This window comes from Phascolarctos cinereus, unplaced genomic scaffold (assembly GCF_003287225.1).
Source record: "Phascolarctos cinereus isolate Bilbo 61053 unplaced genomic scaffold, phaCin_HiC Scaffold_5;HRSCAF=322, whole genome shotgun sequence".
NCBI lineage: Eukaryota > Metazoa > Chordata > Mammalia > Diprotodontia > Phascolarctidae > Phascolarctos > Phascolarctos cinereus.
Genome location: NW_027555958.1, coordinates 21,316,854 through 21,341,015, shown reverse-complemented (window position 1 = coordinate 21,341,015; position 24,162 = coordinate 21,316,854). Strand labels below are relative to the sequence as shown.

The following is a 24,162-nucleotide window of genomic DNA, read 5'->3' as shown; positions in this document are numbered from 1 at the left end:
GATACGCTAGGGAGGTAAAGGGATGAGAATGAAATACCCGTCTGGACAAAAACCATCCCAGAAGCATTGCTTGCCATTAAAAAAAACCCAGAACCTACAACCAAGGGATGATAGCGTCCAGTCTAAAACAAATTCTAGTTTAAGGACTGTTTTTCTGGATCAAACCTGTGATGTCATTGGTATGGGGAACTCCCACTGAGGAAGCTACTTCTGCCAATGCAGCCCCTGCCCTGTAACTTACGGTCTTCGTGCATTGCCTGGGAGTGCTGAGGGTGTAAGTGACTAGTCCAAGGTCACTCAGTCAGTATATGACAAACATGAAGAATACAAAGAAATGTGGAAAGATAATAATAATATCTAGCGTTGATATAACACTCCCAGCATATGAGATATGTAGCAAAGCTTTGCAAAGCTCTTTACCCATGTGGAATAAAGAAAGCAAGGCTGGGGGGATGATGTAGCATTGGATTACAACTGTGTAAATAGTCTAATTGAGGCAGGCAGAGGGAATTTCCATGCCAGGAGGTCTGCACCCAATGCTATCACAAGTATCTCCCTCCCCTCAAAATCTGACTCAAAAGAGTCATGAGAGATAAGCACATTAGAAACCTTTCAGACCATGGGGTATGAGCAATGATTATCACTCATCAGACCTCTGTTTACCTTCTTACTGCATGAGGCCCACCTCTCCATTCACATAATCTGGCTCACTGGAGTCGTCCTCTGGGCTTCCTGTAGGAGAGGGTAGGTCCAGGTTAGAGACCTTTTGGGTGGTAATCCCATCTAGCCTTGAGATGGGGGCAGTTAGGTGGCACAGTGGATAGAGTGTTGGTCTGGGAGTCAGGAAGACACCTTCTTGAGTTCAAATGTGGCCTCTGACATTTACTAGTTGTGTGACCCTGGACAAGTCACTTAACCCTGTGTATCTCAGTTTCCTCATCTCTAAAACGAGCTGGGGAAGGCAATGGCAAACCACTCCGGTATCTTTGCCGAGGAAACCCCAGATGGGGTCATGAAGAGCTGAGCAGGACTGAAAAATGATTGAACAGCAACAGCCTTGAGATAGGATGGCTAGGTCCTCCAGGGGTGTCACTGGAGATTCTGGTCCCAAGGCGAGTAAAAAGGCAGAGGGGGCTTCTCCCTACCCTTCGTTACTTGTAGGGCAATAATAATCCCCTTCCCCACAAACTTCCTACAAGGTCGAGGCTGCTCCGGCACCTTTTCCAGGCCTGGCCTGTGCACCTTCCTTCCCTCCCCCTCTTAAAAAAATCGCAGCTTCCTTTACCTTAGGACTTGCTGCCTTCTGGAGGCCTTTCCTGACCCGTCCTCACATCACCTGTGGACATGGTCTGTGTCCCTCCCTAATAGACTGTAAGAGCCTCGAGGGCAGCTATTTCTTTGGTTTTTATCAGTGTACCCCCAGAGCACGAACATAGTAAGCATCTAATAAATGCTTGTTGAATTCAACTGAATTGTACTAGTGGAAGATGGGAAGGAGGCGGTGGACAGGCAGACTCCCTCAGCCCCACCTCTGCTTGTTGGAATCCAGGTCAGCTTAGGTGACGCCTCCTACAGGAAGCCTTCATCCCTTCTAGCTAATAGTGCCTTTCTCCCCCAAATTGATTTCCTCTATCCTTCTATGTGTAGATGTTGTCTCAACCAGAACACGGGCTCTTTTCGGGCAGGCACAGTGACTGGCACATACTGGGGGACTGATGAATGTGTACTGATTAACATTCCAGGTCGCTCTCCATCGCTTGGCTTTCACAACTCAAGCCAGTTGGAGGGATTTAGCTGAAGTGGAAGCCAGGCGAAGATGCAGGGTATTCTGTTGTTTAGTTAATTAGGCAGGACTGACTCCTCCTGAGCCCATTTGGGACTTTCCTGGCAAATATACTGGAGTGGTTTGCCATTTCCTTCTCCAGCTCATTTTACAGATGAGGAAACTGAGGCAGAGTTAAGGGACTTGCCCAGGCTTACACAGCTAGTAAGTGTCCGAGGCCACATTTGAACTCAGGTCCTCCCGACTCTAGGGCCTGCACTCTGTCCACTGCGCCACCAGCTGCCCCCGGGTAGGGCCTGTAAAGATCACTCCCCAAGGCGGAAGGGAGCCAGGGCCATAACCCTTCACTAGGCACTTCTCGCTCTGACCCCCAAACACCAAGTCCAGGACACATACTTTCCCCCCTTATCGATTGTCTCCACTGCTCGATCGATGCCGAGTTCTGATAATCCGCAGACTCTTCCACAGCTGAAGGACAAAGCAGAGAGAGGGTTGCAGGAGGAAGCCAGTGACTTCGGGGCGCCCCTTCCCCGAGCTGAGCCCCCACAGCCTCGATGCTCCCTCTCTCAGAGGACCAGCCCGGATAAATTCGCCGGGGAGTGAATTAGAAGAACCCAGCTCAAGCAGAGAGGCTACGGGATGGAGAGGGATGACTCCGCTGCCTCGATGGAGGGGAAGGAGCGCAGACTGCTTACATTTACGCAGCGCTTCAAGGTTTTCAAAGCCCTCGACATATTTTATCTCATTTAACCCTCCTGGGCCTCAGTCTCCTCATCTGTAAAATGAGCAGGTTGTTCTAGCTGGCCTCTGCAGTCCCTTCCAGCTCTGGACCTACGGATGAGCCCCTGAAGGACAGACAATCCTTGTCCTGCCGACCTCACAAATAAGACCTTCAAGTCAGTCTTAAAGACGTGCAGAAAAGGGAAGCCGCTCCTGTCAGCTTTCCTCCTCCAGAAACCAAACCAGCCACGCCCTCCACCCAGCTTGAAATCCAGCTAAAAGCCTGGCCCGCGGCTTCTTGCCTTTGCCCTCGTCCACGGGTGTGCAGATCAGAATATTCTCGTAGGAAATCGTATCATCGTCATCGTCTGCAAGAGAGGACAGAGGAAAGGCAGTGGCGATCGGGTGGTTTCTGAAGAGGGCTCTGGTGTCATTGCTACCTTCTCTACTCCTCTCATGGCTCATTTCTCTTCCTTCAAGCCCACCTCCTCCAGATGCCTTCCCTGATTACCCCCTCAGTCGTCTGGTTTCTCTGTGTGTCCTCTATGCTTGTGGTCCTGCGTAGTCTTCAAATCGGTCACTGTACTAGGTACTAAGAGACACTAGAGATACAAAGATAGACATAAATCTCCCCCCGCCCTCAAGGATTTTATACGCTATTGGGAGAGACAAGTAACCTATAGGGAAAGCCTGAACATGTGCCAAAAAACCAAAACCAAAACACAAGGTCATTTTGGGAGGGAGAGGAGAGGAGGGTGAAATCAGGAAGGCTTCCTGTAGAAGGTGTAGCTAAGCCTTGAAGGAAACCAGGGATTCCCAGAGGCAGAGGTGAGGAAAGCATGCATTCCAGGTATGGGACACAGCCAGTGCAAAAGCCCATAGGTGGGAGATGGTGTCCTGGGTGCAGAACACTGCAAAGAGAAACTCAAAAACTGGAGCATGTTTAGAAGGGGAATGACTAGAACAGGGAAGCCAGGTCATGTGGGACATAGGCTTAGGAAAACTAGGTTACTAAAGGATGAGTTGAAGGAGCTGGGGGTGGTTAGCCTTGAGGACAAGTAGAAGGACACCGTAGTTCTGTGCAAGTATTTGAGAGGGTGTCTTCTGGAAGACATCTTCACCTGGATGCCCAATGGACAAGTCCAAAATGGAATTCATTACATTTTTTTTTTTATTATTTTGGAAGTAATCGGGGTTAAGTGACTTGTCCAGGGTCACACAGCTAGTAAGTGTCTGAGGTCAAATTTGAGCTGGGTCAGTGCACTGCACCACCTAGCTGTCTGGAATTCATTACATTTCCCACTACTGCCACCATCCAACCGTCCTCCAAACTGCCCATTTCTGTCTAGGGCATGACCACCCTCCCAGTCACCCTTGACTCGTTCCTCATCCTCATTCCCACTTCCAATCTGTATGCCACCTCCAAAGCATCCATCCCCTTCCCCCCACCTCTCTCCTTACACAGCCATACCCTAGTCCAGACCTCACCATCTCACTCCTAGCCTAGTTTGTTAACCTCTTCATTAGGCTCCCTGCTTCCAGACTCTCCGCATCTCCAGTCCCTCCTCTTCTCAGCCACCAAATCAATATTCCTTTTTTTTCTTCAAGCTTTTACAACTGAATATTTATTTTAAAGCTAGAATCACAAATATATCCATACCTGGAATGAAGTCTCTCTGCATTAGAATGTAAATTCCTTGAGGGCAGGGATTCATTTGCTTTTCTCTTTATATCTCCAGCCCTTAGTACAAAGCCTGGTATGCAGTAGGTAATTAATAAATGCTGCTTGGTTGTGCTATCTACCTTAGTAGCCATGAGAAAAGTACTTTGTAAACCTTAGGTACTGCATAAATACAAATTGCTCATTATTGTAAGTGGAGGGACCTTCAGACCTCTTTCTCTGAGATGGCACTCACATACCATCTTCTGCATCAAGCCTCTCCTGATCTCTCCCAATCTTGTATTTAACCATTTTGTAAATATCTGTATTTATTACCTTCATATTTATGTTGTATGTATTTTCATTTGTACTCATTGTCTCCCTCATTAGGATAAAAGTTCTTTCCTAGGAAGTTATTCTATTCTGTATACTCACATCTCCGGAACCTAGCAGTCTGGCATACAGTAGGTGCTTAATAAATACTTGTTGATAAATTGATTGATTAATCTAGTTCTAGCTAGACTAACCGGCTCCTCCTCCTTACCCATACCCAGTTGTTCCCACCTTCCTGTCTGGGATTTCCTTCCCCATCTTCTTTGCCCTTTGAAGTCCCGACATCCTTTGAGGTCTAGCTGAAAAGTCCCCAGTCCGGTGATTCCTCTCCTCCCAGTTCCCCAGTTCATGCCCACATCTGGAGTCCTCCCTACCTTTCAGTTGCCTCTGGAACTGCACAAAGTTGTAATAATCTGTCGCAACGGGATCTCTGGAGAAGAAAAAACCACAACACAGAGACCCATGTAAAAGATGCTGCCCTCCCTGAGTGATCATCCTGGGAGCTGTCCTTTCCTGCTGAGGTGTGAGGCTGGCAGGAGGTCAAGGTCAACCTTTCTGGACCTCCTTGCCACCCCCCCGGTTGTTTTTCTTTAAATGCTATTTGAGGTTGTCTATCTTGCCTTCCACCCCCTCACCCCTCCCACAGTGTCTATGATGTCAATAATTTCCATCAGCTCAAAAGGCAATTTTTAATTTAATTTTTTTCAATTTCTAACCACAATTCACGAAAACAGGGCTATTCTCTCTTGGCTCACTAGTTGGGGATATGGGCTCACAGCCTCCTGCCCTCCCCTCACCCCCAACCTCAGCTTAGGTTATAAAATCATCAGATGTCAGAGATGTAAGGGAAGAGAGATGAAGATAGAGAGGAATAGAAAGACAGACAGATGTCCATGAAGGAAGGAGGGTCAGGGGAAACAATATACATGATGACTATAACTGTGTAACTGGAAAGAGTAACCACATAATAATAAAAAATGAACATTGTGAACTTGTAAAGAACAAGGTTGGCCCCAAGGAGAGAGACTGGGGTGGGGCTGTGGGGGGCAAGGGCACACGTGTGGAACATTGCAGATACTGTCAGGTTTTTTTTCCATGCATCACTTGGTTTTGCTGAATTTTTTTTCTCCCCCTTTTTCTAAAAAAAATTCTTTGTTCCAATAGATGGAAGGGGGGTAGGTAAACAGATAGAAGAGAGAGAGAGAGAGAGAGAGAGAGAGAGAGAGAGAGAGAGAGAGAGAGAGATGATAGAGAGATAGATATAACTGTATTTCAATGTTGGTTTTTTATCATCTCATGAGTTTTATTTTGTGCATTTACAACCAGGATTCTGAGGAGTCTGAGGGCTTCACCAGACTTCCTAAGGGGTCAGTAACACCAAAATGGTGTTAAAAAAAAACCCCTCTGGACTAGAGACTCCCTCCCTGAGGGCAAGGACTGCATCTCCCCCATTATAACTGGGATCTTCCCAAATGCAGGTACTTCCATCGCCTCCTTGCTCCCCAGTACCTAGTCTGGGCTCTGTCCTCTGGAGTCCACTGGACAACCTGCCTGGAATTCCTCCCTTCCTTTGAAATTCAATATACTTTGCACTTGCTTATCTAACTGTTTATTCCTCCCCCCACCCTGAATTAGATCAGAAATGTTGAGCCTCTTTTGAAGGCTCGGAAGGCAGGTGGAACCCAAGGACAGGCAGGAGCCCCATCTCCTGAGACATAAATATTCCATAGTTCAGAGAAAGTTTAGAGCTGGGCTGTTTCCATCAGACTGACTTCCCCACCTCTTTCTCTGAGAAGGGACCCTCTGTTCCCACTCCCCATTTTTCTACCCCTGTATATTTGGATAAAGAAAGCCAACATACAGGAGGTACCATGACGAGGAAAAATCAACTTACACATAGGCTGGTTCAGATTCTCTTCTACTTCCTGCAAGGACAAGGATTTGATTAGAAAATTAGGATTGGTCTCCCCCGAATTCCCCCTCCTAATCTTTATTGATTTCCTCCATTTCTGTAGTGGCTAGAAAGCCAGCTGCAGAGCCAGGAAGAGCTGGGTTCAAGTCCTGTCTCTGACACATTGACTGTGTGACCCTGGGTGAGTCACTCCAGGTTCTTAGCAGCCCCCTCAGACAATAAGTTTAGAGGGGGTGCTGACCTGCAAAAGGAGGAGTTTCTTCACCTGGGAATTTCTTGCACCATCGAAATCACAAGCCTAGTCCCGATTCCTAACCTATGTTTTTCATTACCTTTGTTTGTAAATATATCCTTTCCTGTCCCCTCCCAGTCAGTCATGCCTTAACAAAGAGTTTTAAAATAATAATAGCTAGCATTTATACATTGCTTTAAGTTTGCAAAACGCTTTACAAATATTATCTCATTTGATCCTTACCATTACACTGAGAGTTAGGTGCTATTATTATTCCCATTTTACAGATGAGGAAACTGAGGCAAACATACTTGCCCATGGTCAGCTAGTAAGTGTCTGGGGTTGGATTTGAACTTAGGTCTCCCTGACTCCAGATAGCATTCTATCACCACCTAGCTGCAATTCAGTAAAACTACATGACACAATCCGACAGTAGATTTATATAATGTTACATACCCATAGTCCTCCACCTCCACAAAGAAGAGAGAGGTGAATTTTCTTATCCTTTCTTTCAGACACAAGCTTAGACATTGTAATTACATAGCATTTAGCTTGGTAAAATCCTCTTTTTAATCATACCATTCCCCTGCTCAAAAAAACGGTGTCTCTCTGCAGTCTAGGGAATCTAGCTGACTCCTCCTCCTTCCTCCATTTTATAGATGAGGAAATGGAGGCCCATGCAGGTTAAGGATTTGCCCGTGGTCTCGAGGCCAATTAAGAGTCATAAGACCCTTAGATTGTGAGCTCTTAGGACTGGGACTCTCTTTTGCCTCTTTCTAAATTCCCAGCGATTAGCACAGTGCCTGGCACATGTTTATTGATCAACTGGGAGAGAATCTGAACTCAGGTCTTTCTGATTACAAGTCCACTATACCACACTTTCTTTCAAATTCCCCTACTTGGCATTCAAGGCCCTCTGCAATTTAGCCCTAACCCGACTTTTCCATTCCTTCTTAAACCCATCATTGCTCCAGCTAGCCAGGTCCTAACATGGCATGCTCATTCCTGATCCCAAGCTAGTCTCTGCTGCAAAATGCCAGACCTACTATCCTCAGCTGAACCAACCAATCTCAGTATTCTGTGACTCTCGGAGCTCCTAAAGGTCCCCAGCTCAGGTGGACAGTGTTTCAGAAATGTACCGACTTTGGAGTTAAGATTGGTCTTCCTATGAAGGGTAAAAGGGCTGGAGGAATACATCTCTACTGTCCAGTAACCAGTGATCCAAGATCCTAGATCTGGTGCTAGAAGGGACCTCCGTGGCCAGGTAGACCACCCCTAAGGGTGGCTGCTTCCCATAGGTCCTCGGGTGTCCTGTGGGTGGCTACTTCTAAATCTAGTTCATGAGCCCCCACCGGTGTGCTTCCCATTAACAATCAGATGAGCAAACTGAAGCCCAGAGTCACACAGCTGGCAAGTGTCTGCAGCTGGATGGGACCCTAGGTCTTTCTGACTCCAGGCCCAGTAGGCTATTTATACGACATGTCATTCATTTAACCAGAGGAGACTAAAGGACCTGGTTAAGAAGATAAGGTCTTACATATGTAGATGTGGCCTACTATGGGACTTACTTAGATTAACTACACATGTTTTTTCAATTGATAAACATTTATTAAACACCTACTATGTGCCAGGCACTGTGTTAAGGGGTCAAAGTCAAGTCCCTGCCCTCAAGGAGCTTACACTCTAATAGATCTAATGTATTTGTTATGAGGGTTTTATTTTTCCTTGTTGTTGTTCAATGAAGAAAGGCAAATGCTTATTAACTGGAAACATAATATGATTAAAGTTTTTTTAAAAAGAAGGTCGTGTATGATCTTAGACAAGTCCCTCAGTTTCTTATCTGGAAAATGAGGAGGCTGGAGTAGATCACCTCCCAGGTCCTTTGCACCTTTAGATTTGAGATCCAGGTTGGAATCCCAGCCCTTATACATACTACTTGTGTGGCCTTGGGTCAGTCACTTCCTGTCTATGGCCTCAGTTTCCTCATCTGCAGAATGGGGGGTTTGGACCAGATGCTCCTGAGACCCCCTTCTGGCTCTGGGTCTATGTTCCTATTGGTCTGTGAACAATCTTGTGTAGTATCAGTTTTCTAGCTGAGGAAATTGAGGTTCCAAGTAGTGACGTGATGTATCCATCATGGCATAGCTACTCCATCTGGAAAGGTGCAGATCAAGAGTTTGGGATGGGAGGAGGTAAAAGACCATAGGATCCTGTATTTAGAGCTGGAACGTCATCCAGTTCAACCTACTCATTTTACAGTTGAGGAAACTGAGGCCCAGTTGTGTGTAGTCAGCATAGTCAGAATTTGAACCCAACTCCCTAATTCTGAATCAGTGCTGTTTGTATTAGACCACAAAAAAACGGGCTTCCTTCCTAGAGCAGACTTTTTGGCAGGCTGACTTACCTTTCCTGAGGTTCTGATACCTGGGGGTGTCAGGATCTGAAAGAAACCAGAAAGTATCGATATGGGATCTGATGCTGTCTGGTCCCAGGGTTATAGACCCTTATCCTCAATGGGCATTCCAGACTCCCTGGGTGCCCAAGATAGGTCCCAGGCCCTGGCCTCCTAAGGGGACCTTGGCCAATTCGTTCCAAGCTGGAAGAGCAGGGCCACCATCTTTAGGCATAATTTGTGGGAAAAGCATGAGCCAGACCCTCAGGCAGGGCCAACCTCAGCCACCCTTGGAGAGGGCAGCCGAGTCAGAGCCCCATCAGTCTCAGAGTGGCCAAAGGCTGGGGTCTTCCTCAATGTTGCCTTCATGGCTCAGCTTCCCTGGCTTCCTTTCTGGGTTGACAGCTGCCTGTGATTTCAGGGACCCAGGAAGGATCTCCCTGCCTCCCCAAGTCTCTCCTCCCACCTGTTGCCTGACATCCCCCTTGATGGGGACAAAGATTTCTCATCACCAGGGAGGGCTTGTCCTTGGGATACCAGCTCTCCTGAGAGAGGGATCCTCACTAGCATTGAGGTCTATAGAAGGGGTGGATATCAGAGCCTTTCTCCAGAGCACAGTTTGATGTGGGGGTGGGGAGTTAGACAAGATGACCTTGGAAGACTTCTTAGTCCAGTAGAAAGAACCCTAGCTTTAGAGTCAGAGGAACTGGGTTCAAATCCTGCTTCTGATTACACTACCTGTGTGATGTTGGACAAATCACCTAACCTCTCTGTGCCTCAGTTTCCTCATCTGTAAAATTAAGAGGTTGGAGTAAATGACCTCTGAGGTCCCTTCTAATTCTGAATGTCTACAGTTCTTAATAATAGGAATTCTTAATCTAAGGGTCCATAAATATATGTATTTTAATAACTGTATTTCAGTAAAATTGGCTTCCTTTATAATCCTGTGCATTTTGTTTTAGGAGTTTAAAAACATTCTGGGAAGGCATTAATAGACTGAAGAGCTACCAGAAAGGTTCAGGAACCCTACTTTTAAAAGCATGGGAGGGAGTGTTGGGGGAAGGGAGCGTTCAGCCACCAGGGGGAGGAAAAGGACAGGGAAGTGGGAGGCTGGGGTCTTCAAAGCTTCACAGTTTTGCAAAAAACCAGCAATGTCTGGTGAGAGGAGTGGGGGTGGCATAGATTGAGGAAGGGACACATGTCACTATTCACAGTGGAACCAGCGAAAATTCATCACCAACTCATGACCTTTTAATAAGAGACGATGTTTCCACAAAGGACCCAGCAGACTATCTCTCCTGAGGAAGAAATGGGACAGAGGGGGATTGGGAGAGGGGCAGAAAGTTGGGAATACAAGCTGGGCAGAGAGGGGTCTTTGTCCCCGTGCAAAGGTCTCTGGGCTGGAAAGTTTGGAGACCCACTATCCTAACCAAGCTGAGTAGGTCCTAGTTTTGACTTCCTTATGGGGGTCCTCAGGGAGCCTCAGTCCAGTCTGAGGTAGCTAGATGAGACAACAGATAGAACTCAGGGCCTGGAGTTAGGAAGACTTGAATTCAAATCCTACCTCAGACACTACTAGCCATCTAACCCTGGGCAAGTGACATAACCTCTGTCTGCCTCAGTTTCCTCATCTGTAAAATGGAGACGCTCATAATAGCATTTACCTCCCAGGGTTGTCATGAAGAACAAATGAGATATTTGTAAAGGAACTTAGCACACAGTAGGCACTACATAACTGTTAGCTATTATTTCTATCTTGGGAGAGTGCCTCTCTCTCCCTGCATTCCCCACAGTAGGCTCAGGGGAGCAGCCAGGCTGAGGCTGGTGAGCAGGAGTCTTGGGGAGCCCCTGTCTCATTACAGTCTGGTTTTATCTCCCTCACTTCACACCCTTACTTGTGAGAGAAGAGATAATCTCCACTCTGGCTGTGGCCACTGCGGGACCCCACCCAGGTTAGAGTTTCAGGCCCTCAGAAAGGTGTCAGGGTCACAGTGAGGAGAAGAAGTGTTATGTCTAGGACCTGCATGCCATTACCAACATACCACCTGCATACGTGATTTAATGCTCTTAGAAAGGTGCCTCCTTCCAACTTGCCCACCCCCACCCTCAAATCTCTCCTCCCTCTGGTCAGATGCTGAACCTGAAATTCCACCATTCATTTCGGCATTCCCTTGGCCCCTGAAGTCTGCATTGTTGGAAGGCAGGGCAAGGAACACCAAAGAAATGAAGAGATGTGGTGTTGGAAAGAATGGTGGCCTCCTAGGAGTCAAGAGAGCCCTCTTCTAATCTCTGACGTTCTTTGATAACTTAGTTTGTGACCTTGGGCGAGTGACCCCTCCCTGGCCCTCAGAGCTAGCAGGACTGTATGCTCTCCAAGGCCCTTTCCAAGCCTTCAATTCTAATGTGATGGGGGCAGGGGGAGCTTTCCAGTAGGTGCCCATCAATTACACATAGGTCTTTATCATACCATTATAGCTCTAGAGCAGAAGGGACTCAGAAGCCATCTAGTCCAACCCATCATTTTTAAAGGGGGAAACTGAGGTCAGGGGAGGGGTGTGTGAAGTGATTTGTCCAAGGTCAGATAGGAAATAAGTAGCAGAATCAGGATTTGAACCCAGACCCTCTAACTCCTGACCTAGTGATCTTTCAACCGTGATGCCTGTCTAGCTGGCAGAATGAATGAACTCTCCTAAGGAAAAACCAAACCAAACCCAACCCAGGAACAGACAGATTTACAAGTGAATTCCACCAAACATTTAAAGAACAATTCATTCCACTACTACATAAAAATGTAGTTTGAAAAAAACTAGGTAAAGAAGGTGTCCTACCAAATTCCTTTTATGACACCAATATGACTTTGATACTTAAACCAGGGAGAGTCAAAACAGAAAAAGAAAACAATAATCCGGGGCAGCTAGATGGCACAATGGATAGAGCTCTGGCCTTGGAATCAAGAGGACCTGAGTTCAAATCTGGCCTCAGACACTGGACACATACTAGCTGTGTGACCCTGGGCAAATCACTTAACCCTGATTGCTTCACTAAAAATAAAAACAAAAACAAAAAAAAACAAAGAAAACTATAAACCAACTGCTGTAGTGAATATTGATACAAAAATTTTAAATACTGGCAAGGAGATTACGGCAATATATCACAAAGACCATATACTATGACCAGGCAGGAATTCAGTGCTGGTTCAATATTAGGAAAACTATAAGCATAATTTGCTATATTAATAACAAAACTAACAAAAATCATATGATAACTTTAATAAGTGCAGAAAAAGTTTTCGACAAAACATAAAACCCCCAACACTGTTTTAGAAAAAAATACTAGAAGGCACAGGAATAAAAAGAGCTTTCCTTAAAATGATAGGTAGCTTCTATCTAAAACCAACATCAAGAATTAGCTGTAATGGGGTCAGCTAGAAGCCTTTCTAATAACATCAGGGGTGAAACAAGGATGTCGATGGCCACCATTATTATTTAATATTGTACTAGAAATGCTTGCTATGAGAATAAGAAAGAAAAAGAAATGGAAGGAATAATCGTAATCAACGAGGAAACAAAATTATCACCTTTTGCAGGTGAAGTTATGATTTATTTAAAAACCCTTGGACAGTCAACTAAAAATGTAACTGAAATCATTAACTACCTCAGCAGAGTTTCAGGATATAAAATAAATTCGCATAAATAATCAGCATTTCTATATACTACCAACAAAACCCAACAAGAAGAGATAAAAAGAGAAATTGCATTTAAAATAACAATAGACAGTGGGAAAAAAATACTTAATAGTCTGCCAACACACAACTCATAGGAACTATGGGAACACAATTATAAAACACTCTTCACATAAAGATAGATCTGAATACTTGGAGAAATGAATATTGCTTGTAAGGAGGCCAAGCCAATATAATAAAAATGACAATATTCTGTAGCTGGTAGATGGAGAAGTAGAATAAACTGAGCGTATGCATCCCTAGGGCAGAGGCGACACCCTGACGAAATCCCCTATGGGAGGACCCTGGGCTGTGCTCGAGGTGATGGAGGGAGGAGCATATACTTCTCCTAGTCTGAACAAGACCTCAGGTTGCTATCAAGTCCCAACCCAGAGAATCTCAGAGGCCAGCAGGTTCACCCTGCACAAGAAACCCCCCTTCAATCTCAACTGCACGAGGGGGTCATGCAGCTTAGGCTCCCACCCCTCCAGAGGCGGCTCACCCCCTTTAGCACGGCTCTCATAGCTGGGGAGATTTTCAAGACAACAAACCTCGTTCTTCCCCTGGGGCCTAATTGCTCGATTCCCAAGACTTCTCTTCAAGTACTTAAGCACAGACCTTGCGTTCCCATTAATACTTCTCTTTCCTCTAAATAACCCTGGTTCCTTCAGCCCAGTTCAGAGGGAATGAACTCAGAGCCTTAGATCCATTTATCAATTCCTGCTCTCCAGGGATAATAGGATTAAGCTTTAAGGCTCTCAAAGTGCTTTATCTCAAATTGTATTATCTCATTTGATTTGATTTGTATAGCAACCAGGGGAGGTAGGTGGTGTTATTAGTATCCCCATTTTGAAGGCAGACAGAGGTTAAGTGACTTGCCCAGGGTCATACAGCTAGGTACCCTAAGGAAGGACCCCAATGCAGGTCTTCCTCGCTCCTAACCATTTTTTACACTTCTCAGACACCTCCAAATCCTGCCTATCTGGCTCTCAGGCCGTGATCCCCACCTTCTCCTTACTGACAACAGGGACTTTATTCCCTGGAATCCCTGGGCTCTAAGAGATAAGCTTTCACTTTATCTGGGCCAGACTGTGGTCTCCACCTTAGTTCCTAATGTTCTAACTCTATCTGGAGCCCCCACCCACATTCCAGCTGCTTTCTTCCTAAACTGTCCCTTCTCCATTTGAATAAAAGTTCTTCGAGGGCAGGGACCAGCTTGCTGCACCTGGCACCTCATTGTTTCTTCTTGTTTGTCCTTCGTTCTCCAGGAGGACCATGACATCAGGAAGGTGACGCCTGGCACCTGGCACATGGTACAGCTTAATAAATGCTTGACCTATCTGTCTGTCTGCCCATCCGTCCATCTGTCAACCTGTCTAGCCCTCTAGTATTATTATTATTATTACAAGATTCAGAACTGCAAGGGACCTTAGAGGCCAACCTTTTCATTTTACAGATGAAGAAACTGAATGGGGCAGCTAGGTGGCGCAGCGGATAGAGCACCAGCCCTGAAATCGGGAGGACCTGAATTCAAATTTGACTTCTGACATGAGCTGTGTGACCCTGGACAAGTCACTTAACCCTGATGAAAGAAAGAAAGAAAGAAAGAAACTGAGGTGCTCCACAGCATCATCTAGATTTGAATTGGGGGGCAGCTAGGTGGTGCAGTAGATAGAGCACCGCTCTGAAGTTAGGAAGACCTGAGTTCAAATCCGGCATCAGACCAAACACTTGACACTTACTAGCTGTGTGACCCTGGGCAAGTCACTTAACCCCATTTGCCTAAAAAATAATAAAAATAAAAAAACCTGCCTGTAGATTTGAATTGGTAGGTATGTTGGGTGCTATCTCATCCAAGCCTTTCATTGTACAGATGGCAAAGCTGAAGCCCAGAGAAGGCAGTCAGTCAATAAAAATGTACTGGCACTGACATGTGCCAGGCACTGTGCTAACAGCTAGTCCACAGGATTCAGAGTTGAAAGGGGCCTTCAAGGCTAATCTAGTCCAACTCTCTCTCTTTTACAGATGAGGAAACTGAGGCCCAGGTTGTCGAAGCGATTTGCCCACAGCCGCACCTGCAGGTTCTGAACCTATCTTAACTAAGGAGTACTTCTTGGTGGGATCCAGGCTCTGAATTCCCACCGCAGGCCCCTGCTCCCCCGAGGTGGCTCCTCCGGCCTCTCCAGGCCTCCCACCCTCTGGGAATGACCCTGGGCTGCCCATCCTCGGGGTTGGCCTTAGGCACATTGGAGGTCTGGGGCAGGGAAGGGAAGTCACACACTTACCTTCTGCACCAGCCATGGAGTACAGCCATTTGTCCTTCCTGCAAACAAGGACATCCCAGCTCACACCTCTGCAGTCAAGGTGTTTGAAAGAGGCAGCTTTGAGTGGTGGACGAAGAGGAAGCCATGGATGGCTAGAGCCCAGAGAGATGCCAAGGGGGGGGAGGGGCCCAAAGAAGCTTGGGGTGGGTCCAGAGGAGAAACCCCTCTGAGCACTGAGACTGATGAAGCAGAACGTTTTTAAAGGCGACACCACAGGGGGGTTAACAGGTACATGGCCAGCAGAGTGTTGGAAAGAGGAGGCGTGATCCTGTTCATTGAGTCATGCCTTTGCTTAGAGACAAAATCTGCTTACTAACCGTGTGACCTTGGGCAAGTCTGAGCCTCTTCGAGCCTCATTTTCCTTCTCTGCAACATGAAGGGGCTGGACTAGATGCCCTCTGATGTCCATTCTAGCTCTATGACTAAGGGTCAAGGACTGGCTAAGGGGCACTGGGACAATTCATTCATTCCTAAATTCACTCCCCAAATTCCATTCATAGAATTAATAATCGATGGAGACCATTAATTAAACATTTCCTAAGTTCTTACTAAAGACAAGATACTGTGCTAGGTGCTAGTAGAGGGAGATTAGGGAAGATCTAATCTAGTAGGAGAAGTGCTAACAATAAATAATAATAATAACTAATGATATTTATATAGCCCTTTAAGGTGTGCAAAGCTCTGAACATCTATGATCTTATTTAGATTTGGAGTCAGAGGACCTGGGTTCAAATCCTGCCTCTCCTACTTATTCCTATGTGACTTTGGGTAAGCCACTTAACCTTTATGGGCCTCAGTTTCACCCTTTGTACAGTGAGCAGATGGGACTAGATGGCCGCTGAGATCCATTCCATCTGTGATCCTTGGATCTCATGTTCCTTTCAGAGAAGACAATTACACATTAACTCTAATTAATACAAAGCAGAGGGAGGGCGATACAGCCAGTACTCCAGGCAGTCAGAGGAGGGAGAGGCCACTCTCAGCTGGGGGACCAAGGAAGGCTCTGCGGAGTGGACATCGAAGCCAGGACTATGGACTTCACGTTTTTTTTGAGAACGACATTAAAGGCACAGGAAGCCACAGGCTACCTCTCTCCTACCTTGACCCAGGGCATTGAACGGTGGAATACTCAGCCATCTCTGGGACCATGCCTGCTACTGTTTTGAGAGATGGAACAAGAGAGGCGGAGGTTAGTTAGCGAGTCATGGGGCAGCCCCTGTTGACCTCAGCCCAGGTCCTTCTCAGAAGACCGGATGGCAGCCCTATCCATCCAACTATGTTGTTCTGCTGAATTTGTCATTCTCTGACCAACCCCTCCCTGCGAACCACAAAATGTCAGCCCAGAATAATAATTTGTGCTCTGGGCTTTACAAACCAAATTTCTTATGACTACACTGTGAAGTCCATTGTATCATCACGCCCATCTTACATAAGGGGGAGATTGACCCGCAGAATGTCACAGCCATCAAGTGTCTAAGGTGAAATGTAAACCCACGGCTCTTTGTCTTGTTGACTCTCTGGATCCTAGGAAAGCAGGATGGCTAAAGCCCCCCCAGAAAGATGGGGCCATCTCCAGCTTATCCTTCCTGTGGTGACCCCAGTGGTTTCACCAAATGAGATGAGATGAGTCATGGCACCCATGTTCAAGCTGGCTCTCCCCTTCCTTCAACCACCGTCCCCCTTCTCCCTCCCCCCAACCCTACACCCCAAGACACCTCCCACCCCCACCCTCCTGCAATCAGGCAGGCTCCTTCCTCTGTGTACTTACTAGAAAAGGCCCGGGCAACTGTAAAACTTTGTCGTCCTTCATCCCTGAAAAACATGTGGAAGAATTTGACGAGCAGGCATGAAGGGAAGGGCAGGAGAGGATAAGACCAGGAGCAGGGATGAAGCCAAGAGTTAGAGGGAGGGGAAGATCTGGGAAGAGGGACTGGGAGCAGAGGAGAAGTTGATGGAGAGAAAGGACAGAGAAGAGGGAGACAAAGAAGAGAAAGAACTGATAAATGGAGAGGAAGCTCAGAGGTGAAAGACACAGAAGGTGAAAGAGACAGAGAGGGGAGATGGATGAAAAAGAGGGAAAGAGGGGATAGGAGAGGAAGGATAGGGAAGAAGGAGGGAGGGATGGATGGATGGACAGGAAAGACAGCAGAGACAGAAAGGAGGGATGGATGGGGAGGAAAGGAACAGGGAGGAGGGATAGGTGAAGCGAAAGGACAGGGAAGAGGGATGGGTGGATGGATGGATGGATGGATGGACGGGCAGGAAGCACAGAGAGCAGAGACAGAAAGAGGGCTCCATGGGGTGGAAGGAACAGGGAGGAGGGATAAGTGAAGAGAAAGGACACAAGGGAGGGATGAATAGAGAAGAAAACATGTAAGCTCCTTGGGGGCATAGATTGTTTCACTTCCATTTTTGAATCCCAGGCTAAGCACAGTGCCTGGCAAACAGAAGAGCCTCAATAAAAGCTTTGTCGTTGACTGCACTGGCTACACAACTTTTTAGTCTCTACCCACTGGCCCCCCACCCTGCCCATCAGGATTCTTAGTCCATTCATTTCCAAGCACTTTTACTATTATATGGATGGATGTTTCTGAGTTCCTTAGTCTTATGATTCTGCTTTTCCCAATTTGCCTTAATTAAAGGTAATTTATTAATGAACAAACGTCTTTCTAAATTTCCTTATCTTCCTTGTGCTTGGCAGTCTGGATGGCATCAGAGCATTCCATTATAGTCATGTGTTTCAGCATTCCCCTGTGTTGGCTGTCTAGATCACATTCCAGCCCAATGCACCCATGGAAATCTCTGAGCAGAGAGCTAGCTTCCTTCGCTCATTTGCTTTTTTTTTTTTAAAGTGAGGCAATTGGAGTTAAGTGACTTACCCAGAGTCACACAGCTAGTAAGTGTTATGTGTCTGAGGTTGGAATTGAACTCAGGTCCTCCTGACTCCAGGGCCGGTGCTCTCCCCACTGTGCCACCTCACAGCCCCTCATTTGCATTTTAACAACTTCAGATGATATTTCTGATAATGGAATTCATGGTCAGAATGCAGGCTTTTTGTCACTTTCCCTGTTTAACTCCAGAATCCTTTCCAAAAAGATTCTAGAAATTTGCCATTTTACTAGCAGTGAATGCTGTACATGACGGTATCTCTAGAACCTACCCAGCATTTCCTTCTACATATTCTCTGATTTATAATTGCCACTGAATCTGACCTCATCACCCCCCACCTAAGTTATTCCAAATTAGCGACATTTATCTGGACCTTTTGGTGACAAGTGGACTGCCATTTCCTCCTGTCAGGGGCAGCCCAGAGATTTCACTGGCTCTGTCATGGTCTCACATTTTATTTGTTCTATCCAAGGGCACCTCAGGGCTATGACGCAACATAAACTACCAGAACTGAAGATCTAGATAGACAGCCAAGGGCTAGAATGAGTCACTCCTTAGGTCCAAACCACCTCCCAGACAGGAAATGACCGTCTTCGGCATTCCAGATTTCAAATATTCCTTTACCAAGGGCCCCCAGTCTTTCAATAGAAAGAGGAAGAGGATCAGGGCCAGGGGCTGCAAGGTCTCACTCACATCTCCTGACGGCAATCATCACGCAAGGCACTGAGATTCTCACTTCTTTCTTGTAGTCCAGAATGTCAATATTAGGGTTAATCTTCCTCCTCTCCCCTTGGGTCTCCTCTCCTCTTTCTTCCCCTCATCTCTCTTCTTCCCTCACCTCTCCTTCTCTTCTCCTCTCCCCTCCTCTTCTCTCCTTCCTCCCCTCCCTCCTCTCTCCTCTTTTCTCCTCTCCCCTCTTCTCTTCTCCTCTCCCTCCTTCTTTCTCTCCCCATTCCCCTTTCTCCTTTTAGCTATAACATTATCACCCACATCTGTATCATATATACCTATATCTAGATATCTAGAGAGGCCATGTAGTATAGTGGATAGAGAGCCAGCCGTACCTCCAGGAAGACCTGGATTCAAGTCCGTTTCAGACCATACTGCTGTGTGTCCCTGAGCAAATCACTCGACCTCTCAATGCTCTAGCGGGCTAAGACTCTAAGTTGCAGAAAAGGGGCCAACCTGCATTGGTGGAAGGAGTTTCCCCACTCCTCTCCTCTGTTTCCTCATTCCTCTGTCTCACTTCTTCCTCTCTCCTCCCCCACTCCCTGGTCCTATCTCTCATCTTCATCAGCTCTTCTCCCAGCATGTTTTCCACTTTTTCCTTCCACAGTGGTTCTCAGAACCAGGCCAGTGAAGCAACAGCAAACCTCGGCTGGGGTGGGGGTGGGGCTTCCTTTATCTTGACATGTAATTGTGGTTTTTCAGTTGCAGAAGGAAATGAGAGCGGGCAGGGCAGCAGATGTGCCTGGACGCTGGCTCCCAGGGCTGTTCCCCTGATCACGCACTCCCACAGAGACTTGCAGCCACGAGGACATTCGCCGGATGGACGGCAGATCCGATGGGGTTTGCTTTTTCCCTTACTGCTGTGTCTTAGGACCGCAGGATCACAGATCTAACGCCAGAGAGGACTTGAGAGGTTGCCTGGGGTTCTGGGGTCTGGGAACATTTTTTTTTTTATTATTGCTATCTGTGTTTCAGTAAAGTATATTTGCTGCCATAAGGGTCCATGGCACAAAAGAGGTTCAGATCCTCTGATCCAGTCCAACCCTCCCATTTTTCAGAAGGGGGAAGCAGGATCCAGAGAGGTTTAATGAAGGCTCAAGGCCACATAGGTAGTAAGTGTTAGAAACAGAATTCAAACTCAGGTCCTCTGGTTTCCAGTTTACCATTCCCAACTTCGTTTCTCCATAGTCTCCTAGTCTGCATTAGGATTTCAATTTAGTCTTTTACTGTTAGATGGTGTTTACATACACAGTTGGGTTTTGTTTTTGTTTCTGTTTCCTATGGGGGTTTTTGAGTTTTTTGGGGGTTGGTTTTTTTTTTTGGTGGGGAGGAGGGTGTACATTTCAGTAGAAAGTAAATTGGCCAGAACTTAATTAACAGATTTTTCTTCTGCACTGGCCAGAGGCAAGATTTTGTTAAAAAGAAATGGAGGAAGGGGCAGCTAGTGCAGTGGAGAGAGCTCCGGCCCTGGAGTCAGGAAGACCTGAGTTCAAATCTGGCTTCAGACACTTGACACTTTCTAGCCTTGTGAGCCTGGGCAAGTCACTTAACCTTGGTTGCCTCTCTCCCCAACCCCCCCCCAAAAAAAAAAGAAATGGGGAGAAGGGAATGGAATGTCCTGAGGTCAACACACAGCCAGTCTTGTCTGCCTCCACAGCCCTGACCCCTGAACATAAAGGTTGGCCCTGAATGTCATAGCTCAGAGGATCTGGGCTTGCCTGATGGGACAGGGAGGCAGGTCGGGGGACAGACCCAGAGAAGTGCCAGGAGTGGGCGTGAAGGTGTTACCAAGAAATCTGTTTGAATGGTGCAAGTTAAGGGGTTGAGAGAACCAAGGGAACAAAAGTCCACAGGCAGGTTCAGTGGCCTCAGAGACGCCAGCCTCATGACAAATACAGCAGGAAGAACGTTGATGGGAGTCCTAGGAGCTGGGTGCCGATCCCGGCTCTGACACTCAACTGTGTGGCTTTGGGCAAGTCACTCCTAGGCCTCAGTTTTCCCATTTATAAAATGGAGCGGGTTGGACCACACAACTCTATGATTCCATGCCTTCCGACCTTTTCCATATTTAGACCTCTGCTCTGTATCCCTTCTTATCAACTCAATTCAATAAACTTTTATTGAGTATCTATAATACCAATCTCAGATATTTACTGTTTGTGTGACCTTGGGCAAGTCACCACCACCACCTTAGCCTCAGTTTCTTTTTTGTAAAATGAGGGGCTTGGACTAGCTGGTTGCTGAGGTTCCTTCCATCTCCAGATCTATGCTCCTAAAATGTGATCAGACCAGGGCAGAATACAGCACTCTGTGGAGTGTGCAAGCACCAAAGAAAGAGGCTTGGAATCTGCATTCCAAGCCCACCTTTCCCACACAATGCTGGCAGTGATAACAAGAGTGAATTCTTGGCCAGGCACGAGCTGGGCTGGATGGTCTCTGAAACCTTATCTAACTCTGAGATTCTGTGACCCATCCTTCCTCTTAAGGAGGCACCCTGGCTGCCAGGGACAAGGCCTGTGTGTGTGTGCCAATGATGGGCTGAATGGACTGACTCTGAGGTGTGGAGTTTGGAGTCCCAGCATGCTCCTTGGGTCCACAGCCTTCTCAGGGAACTAGGCACTGTCTGCAACACCCCAGGGGGTCGAGCACTTGTCATTGAGAGCTTTCTGCGCAGGGAGCAGTGACCAGTGGAACACAGGGTCGCTTGGCCTTGAGACAGAGCTCTGGCTGGAAAGCCACAGGGTTGACAACTGGTGCATAGCAGGTGCTTAACAAATGTTTGCTGATTGATTGATAATCGTAGCAGAAGCATCACAGCCCATCCCAGTGGATTCTCCTTCTGGTAAAGAAGTGGGCTACTCAGGAGGAATAGTCACCCTGGCCTGGATCTAGGTTCAAATCCTTACTATATGCTTATACTACATGTCACTGCCCTCTCTGAGACAGTTTCTTGCTTTGTAAAACAAGCAGTTGTTTTACAACCAGATGACCTTTGAGGTCTCTTACAGTTCTAGACCTATACCCTATGGCTTTTCCAGCTCCACGATCCCAATTATGTGACCATAGGCAGTCTTTCAACCTCTCTGTTCCTCAGTTTCCCCATCTGTAAAATGAGGATATTGAATTAGATGACCTCCAAGTTCCCTTCCAGTTCCAGCACCATGTTCTGACTGGGTGACCTTGGGCAAATCCTTTTACCCTCATGGGCCTCATTTTCCCCATCTGTAAAATGAAAGGGTCAGACTAGATGGTCTGTGAGGTCCCTCCCAGCTCCTGTGACCCGATGACCTGCTGCTTGTTCAGGTTCGGGGTTCACTGATGATGCTGGCTGCAGATTTTAGAGCTTGGAGTGGGTGCTAAAGATGGTAGCACTAAGTGTGGAAGACTCTGTGGAGTCAGTGAGTTGGGGCAGGATGTGGTGTGGGGGGTCACTGGTCTAGGATGCTCAAGAGTAAGCCTAGGAGCATCTTCCTTCGTCCAGAAGGGGAGACCTGGGCTAACAAAAGCTGGGAGAAATATAGCGGGGAAACACTCCTGGGTGTCTTAAGAGTATTAGTGTAGACCTGCCCACATCGCATACAGATACACAGTGGATCTGGATATATACAAACGTGCAGTAGAGTGGGAAGGGACTTCAGAGGTCATGTCATTTAACCCTCTCATTTTACAGATGAGGAAACTGAGGCCCAGAGAAGTTAAGAAGGTAAGGGTCGGGAGGAAGCGTATCATGGTGGTTAGAGCTCTGGACTTGGAGTCAAAAAGATCTGAATTTGACCGTCTCAGACACTTACTAGCTATGAGGCCCCGGGCAAGTCATTCCATCTCCCCTTATCCTCAGTTTCCTCACCTGTAAAATGAGGGTAGGGCAGCCATGAGGCGCAGTGAATAGTGTGCCAGACCTGGAGTCAGACCGACTCATCTTCCTAAGTTCAAATCTGGCCTCAGACACTTACTAACCGTGTGACCCTGGGCAAGTCACTTCACCCTGATTGCCTCAGTTTCCTCATCTGTAAAATGATCTGGAGAAGAAAATGGCCAACCATTCCAGTATCTTTGCCAGGAAAACCCCAAAGGGGGTCACAAGGAGTTTGATATCACTGAAATGACTGAACAACAATTACCAACAAAATGGGGATAATAATACCACCTACTTCACAAAGTTGTTGTGAGAACCACACACATACACACACACACACACACATACACACACACACACACACACACACACACACACATACACATTTATATATTACTTACATAGCCAACCGTAAGATGCTATTGAAATGTTAGCCATCAAGGGCCTCATCCGTGGTCACCCAGGCTGTGCGTGGCACAGCTGGGGACTGATACACAAAAAATGCATGGCCACCCATGGATGCAGAAGCCCGTGGGGGAAAGATGGATCAGCTGCGGCCAGTGCCATGCCGTGGCCCCAGCAGGCACTCAGAGTAGGGTCAGTGAGCGGGAAGGGGACTTACCTCTGCTCATAAAAGATCTGCTTGGACCTTCGTGTACCTGGAAGAATAAATTCCACATTAGGAGAAGAAAAGGTGCCTTGGGAGTCTAGCAGCAAAGGGAGGCCTGGCCCAGAGGGCTCCTCCCAAAGAGCAGGCTTCTTGAGAGAGGCCTCAGCCCTGAGGCCCCAAGGCCAAGCTATAGGGTAGGACATTGGTCAAAGAGGGCTCCAGATGGGACATGTGAGGTAGAAAGGTGGTCCCTAAGACAAAGACCCCAAAGTGCGTATCCTAAAGGCACTGAGTGGAGAGAATTTAGAATCAAGGGACCTGGGTTCAAAACCCGAGTTAGCTGCTTACTACAGGTCCTTTCATTTCTCTGGGCCTCAGTTTCCTACTTTGCTAAAGCAAAGGGTTGGACTGGGTGGTCTCTCCCACTTTCCATGCAATGGAAAGGAGGAGAACCTTAGTTAAGGTCACTGAGTCCTACCCAGTATGGTGCCTGGTATACAGTAAGCACTTAATAATTGTTTGATTCACTAACTTACTGGCTCCCCCTATCATTTTATAGGAGAGAAAGCTGAGCCCCATAGTAGATAGCGAGGGTTATAAGATCCCAGAATCTGAGAATTGGAAGGGAGCTTAGTAGCCAACCAGTCTAATTCATTCCCAGAAAGGAATCCCCACCATAACATGCCATATGGCCCTCCAGACTCTGCTTAAAGGAAAGTCTAGCCTTCGAGCTGGACCTTAGAGGCAGCTAGGGTTGCAGTGAATAGAGCGCTGGACCTGGAGTCAGGAAAACCTGAGTTCAAATCCAGCCTCAAATACTTACTAGCTGTGTGACCCTGGGCAAGTCATTTAGCCTCTCTTTGCCTCAGTTTCCTTATCTGTAAAATGGGGATAATGAAAGCCCCTACTTCCCAGGGTTGTTGTGAAGATCAAATGAGATAATATGTCTATATAACTATAATTGTTATTATTATTCCTGGGCCAAAGGACCTCTAACTCTT

General features: G+C 46.9%; 1 protein-coding gene across 6 annotated transcripts in view; it reads right to left on the bottom strand.

Moving 5' to 3' along the window:
- LAT2 (linker for activation of T cells family member 2) overlaps positions 1-24,162 on the bottom strand; it is a 47,258-nt gene that overhangs the window by 1,540 nt on the left and 21,556 nt on the right. For 4 of the 6 annotated variants that reach the window (XM_078154716.1, XM_021005634.2, XM_021005637.2 and 1 more), the window contains 10 exons: positions 23,174-23,210; positions 16,846-16,889; positions 16,177-16,234; positions 15,039-15,076; positions 9,045-9,080; positions 6,391-6,421; positions 4,871-4,926; positions 2,806-2,871; positions 2,180-2,251; positions 664-732 (listed from right to left, as the gene is read on the bottom strand). In XM_078154716.1, the coding sequence (XP_078010842.1) occupies positions 668-732; positions 2,180-2,251; positions 2,806-2,871; positions 4,871-4,926; positions 6,391-6,421; positions 9,045-9,080; positions 15,039-15,076; positions 16,177-16,234; positions 16,846-16,889; positions 23,174-23,210 (503 nt within the window). In that variant the 3' untranslated portion in view covers positions 664-667. The remainder of the gene's footprint in view (positions 1-663; positions 733-2,179; positions 2,252-2,805; positions 2,872-4,870; positions 4,927-6,390; positions 6,422-9,044; positions 9,081-15,038; positions 15,077-16,176; positions 16,235-16,845; positions 16,890-23,173; positions 23,211-24,162) is intronic. The other 2 variants (XM_021005635.2, XM_021005636.2) reach the window with 2 other exon arrangements.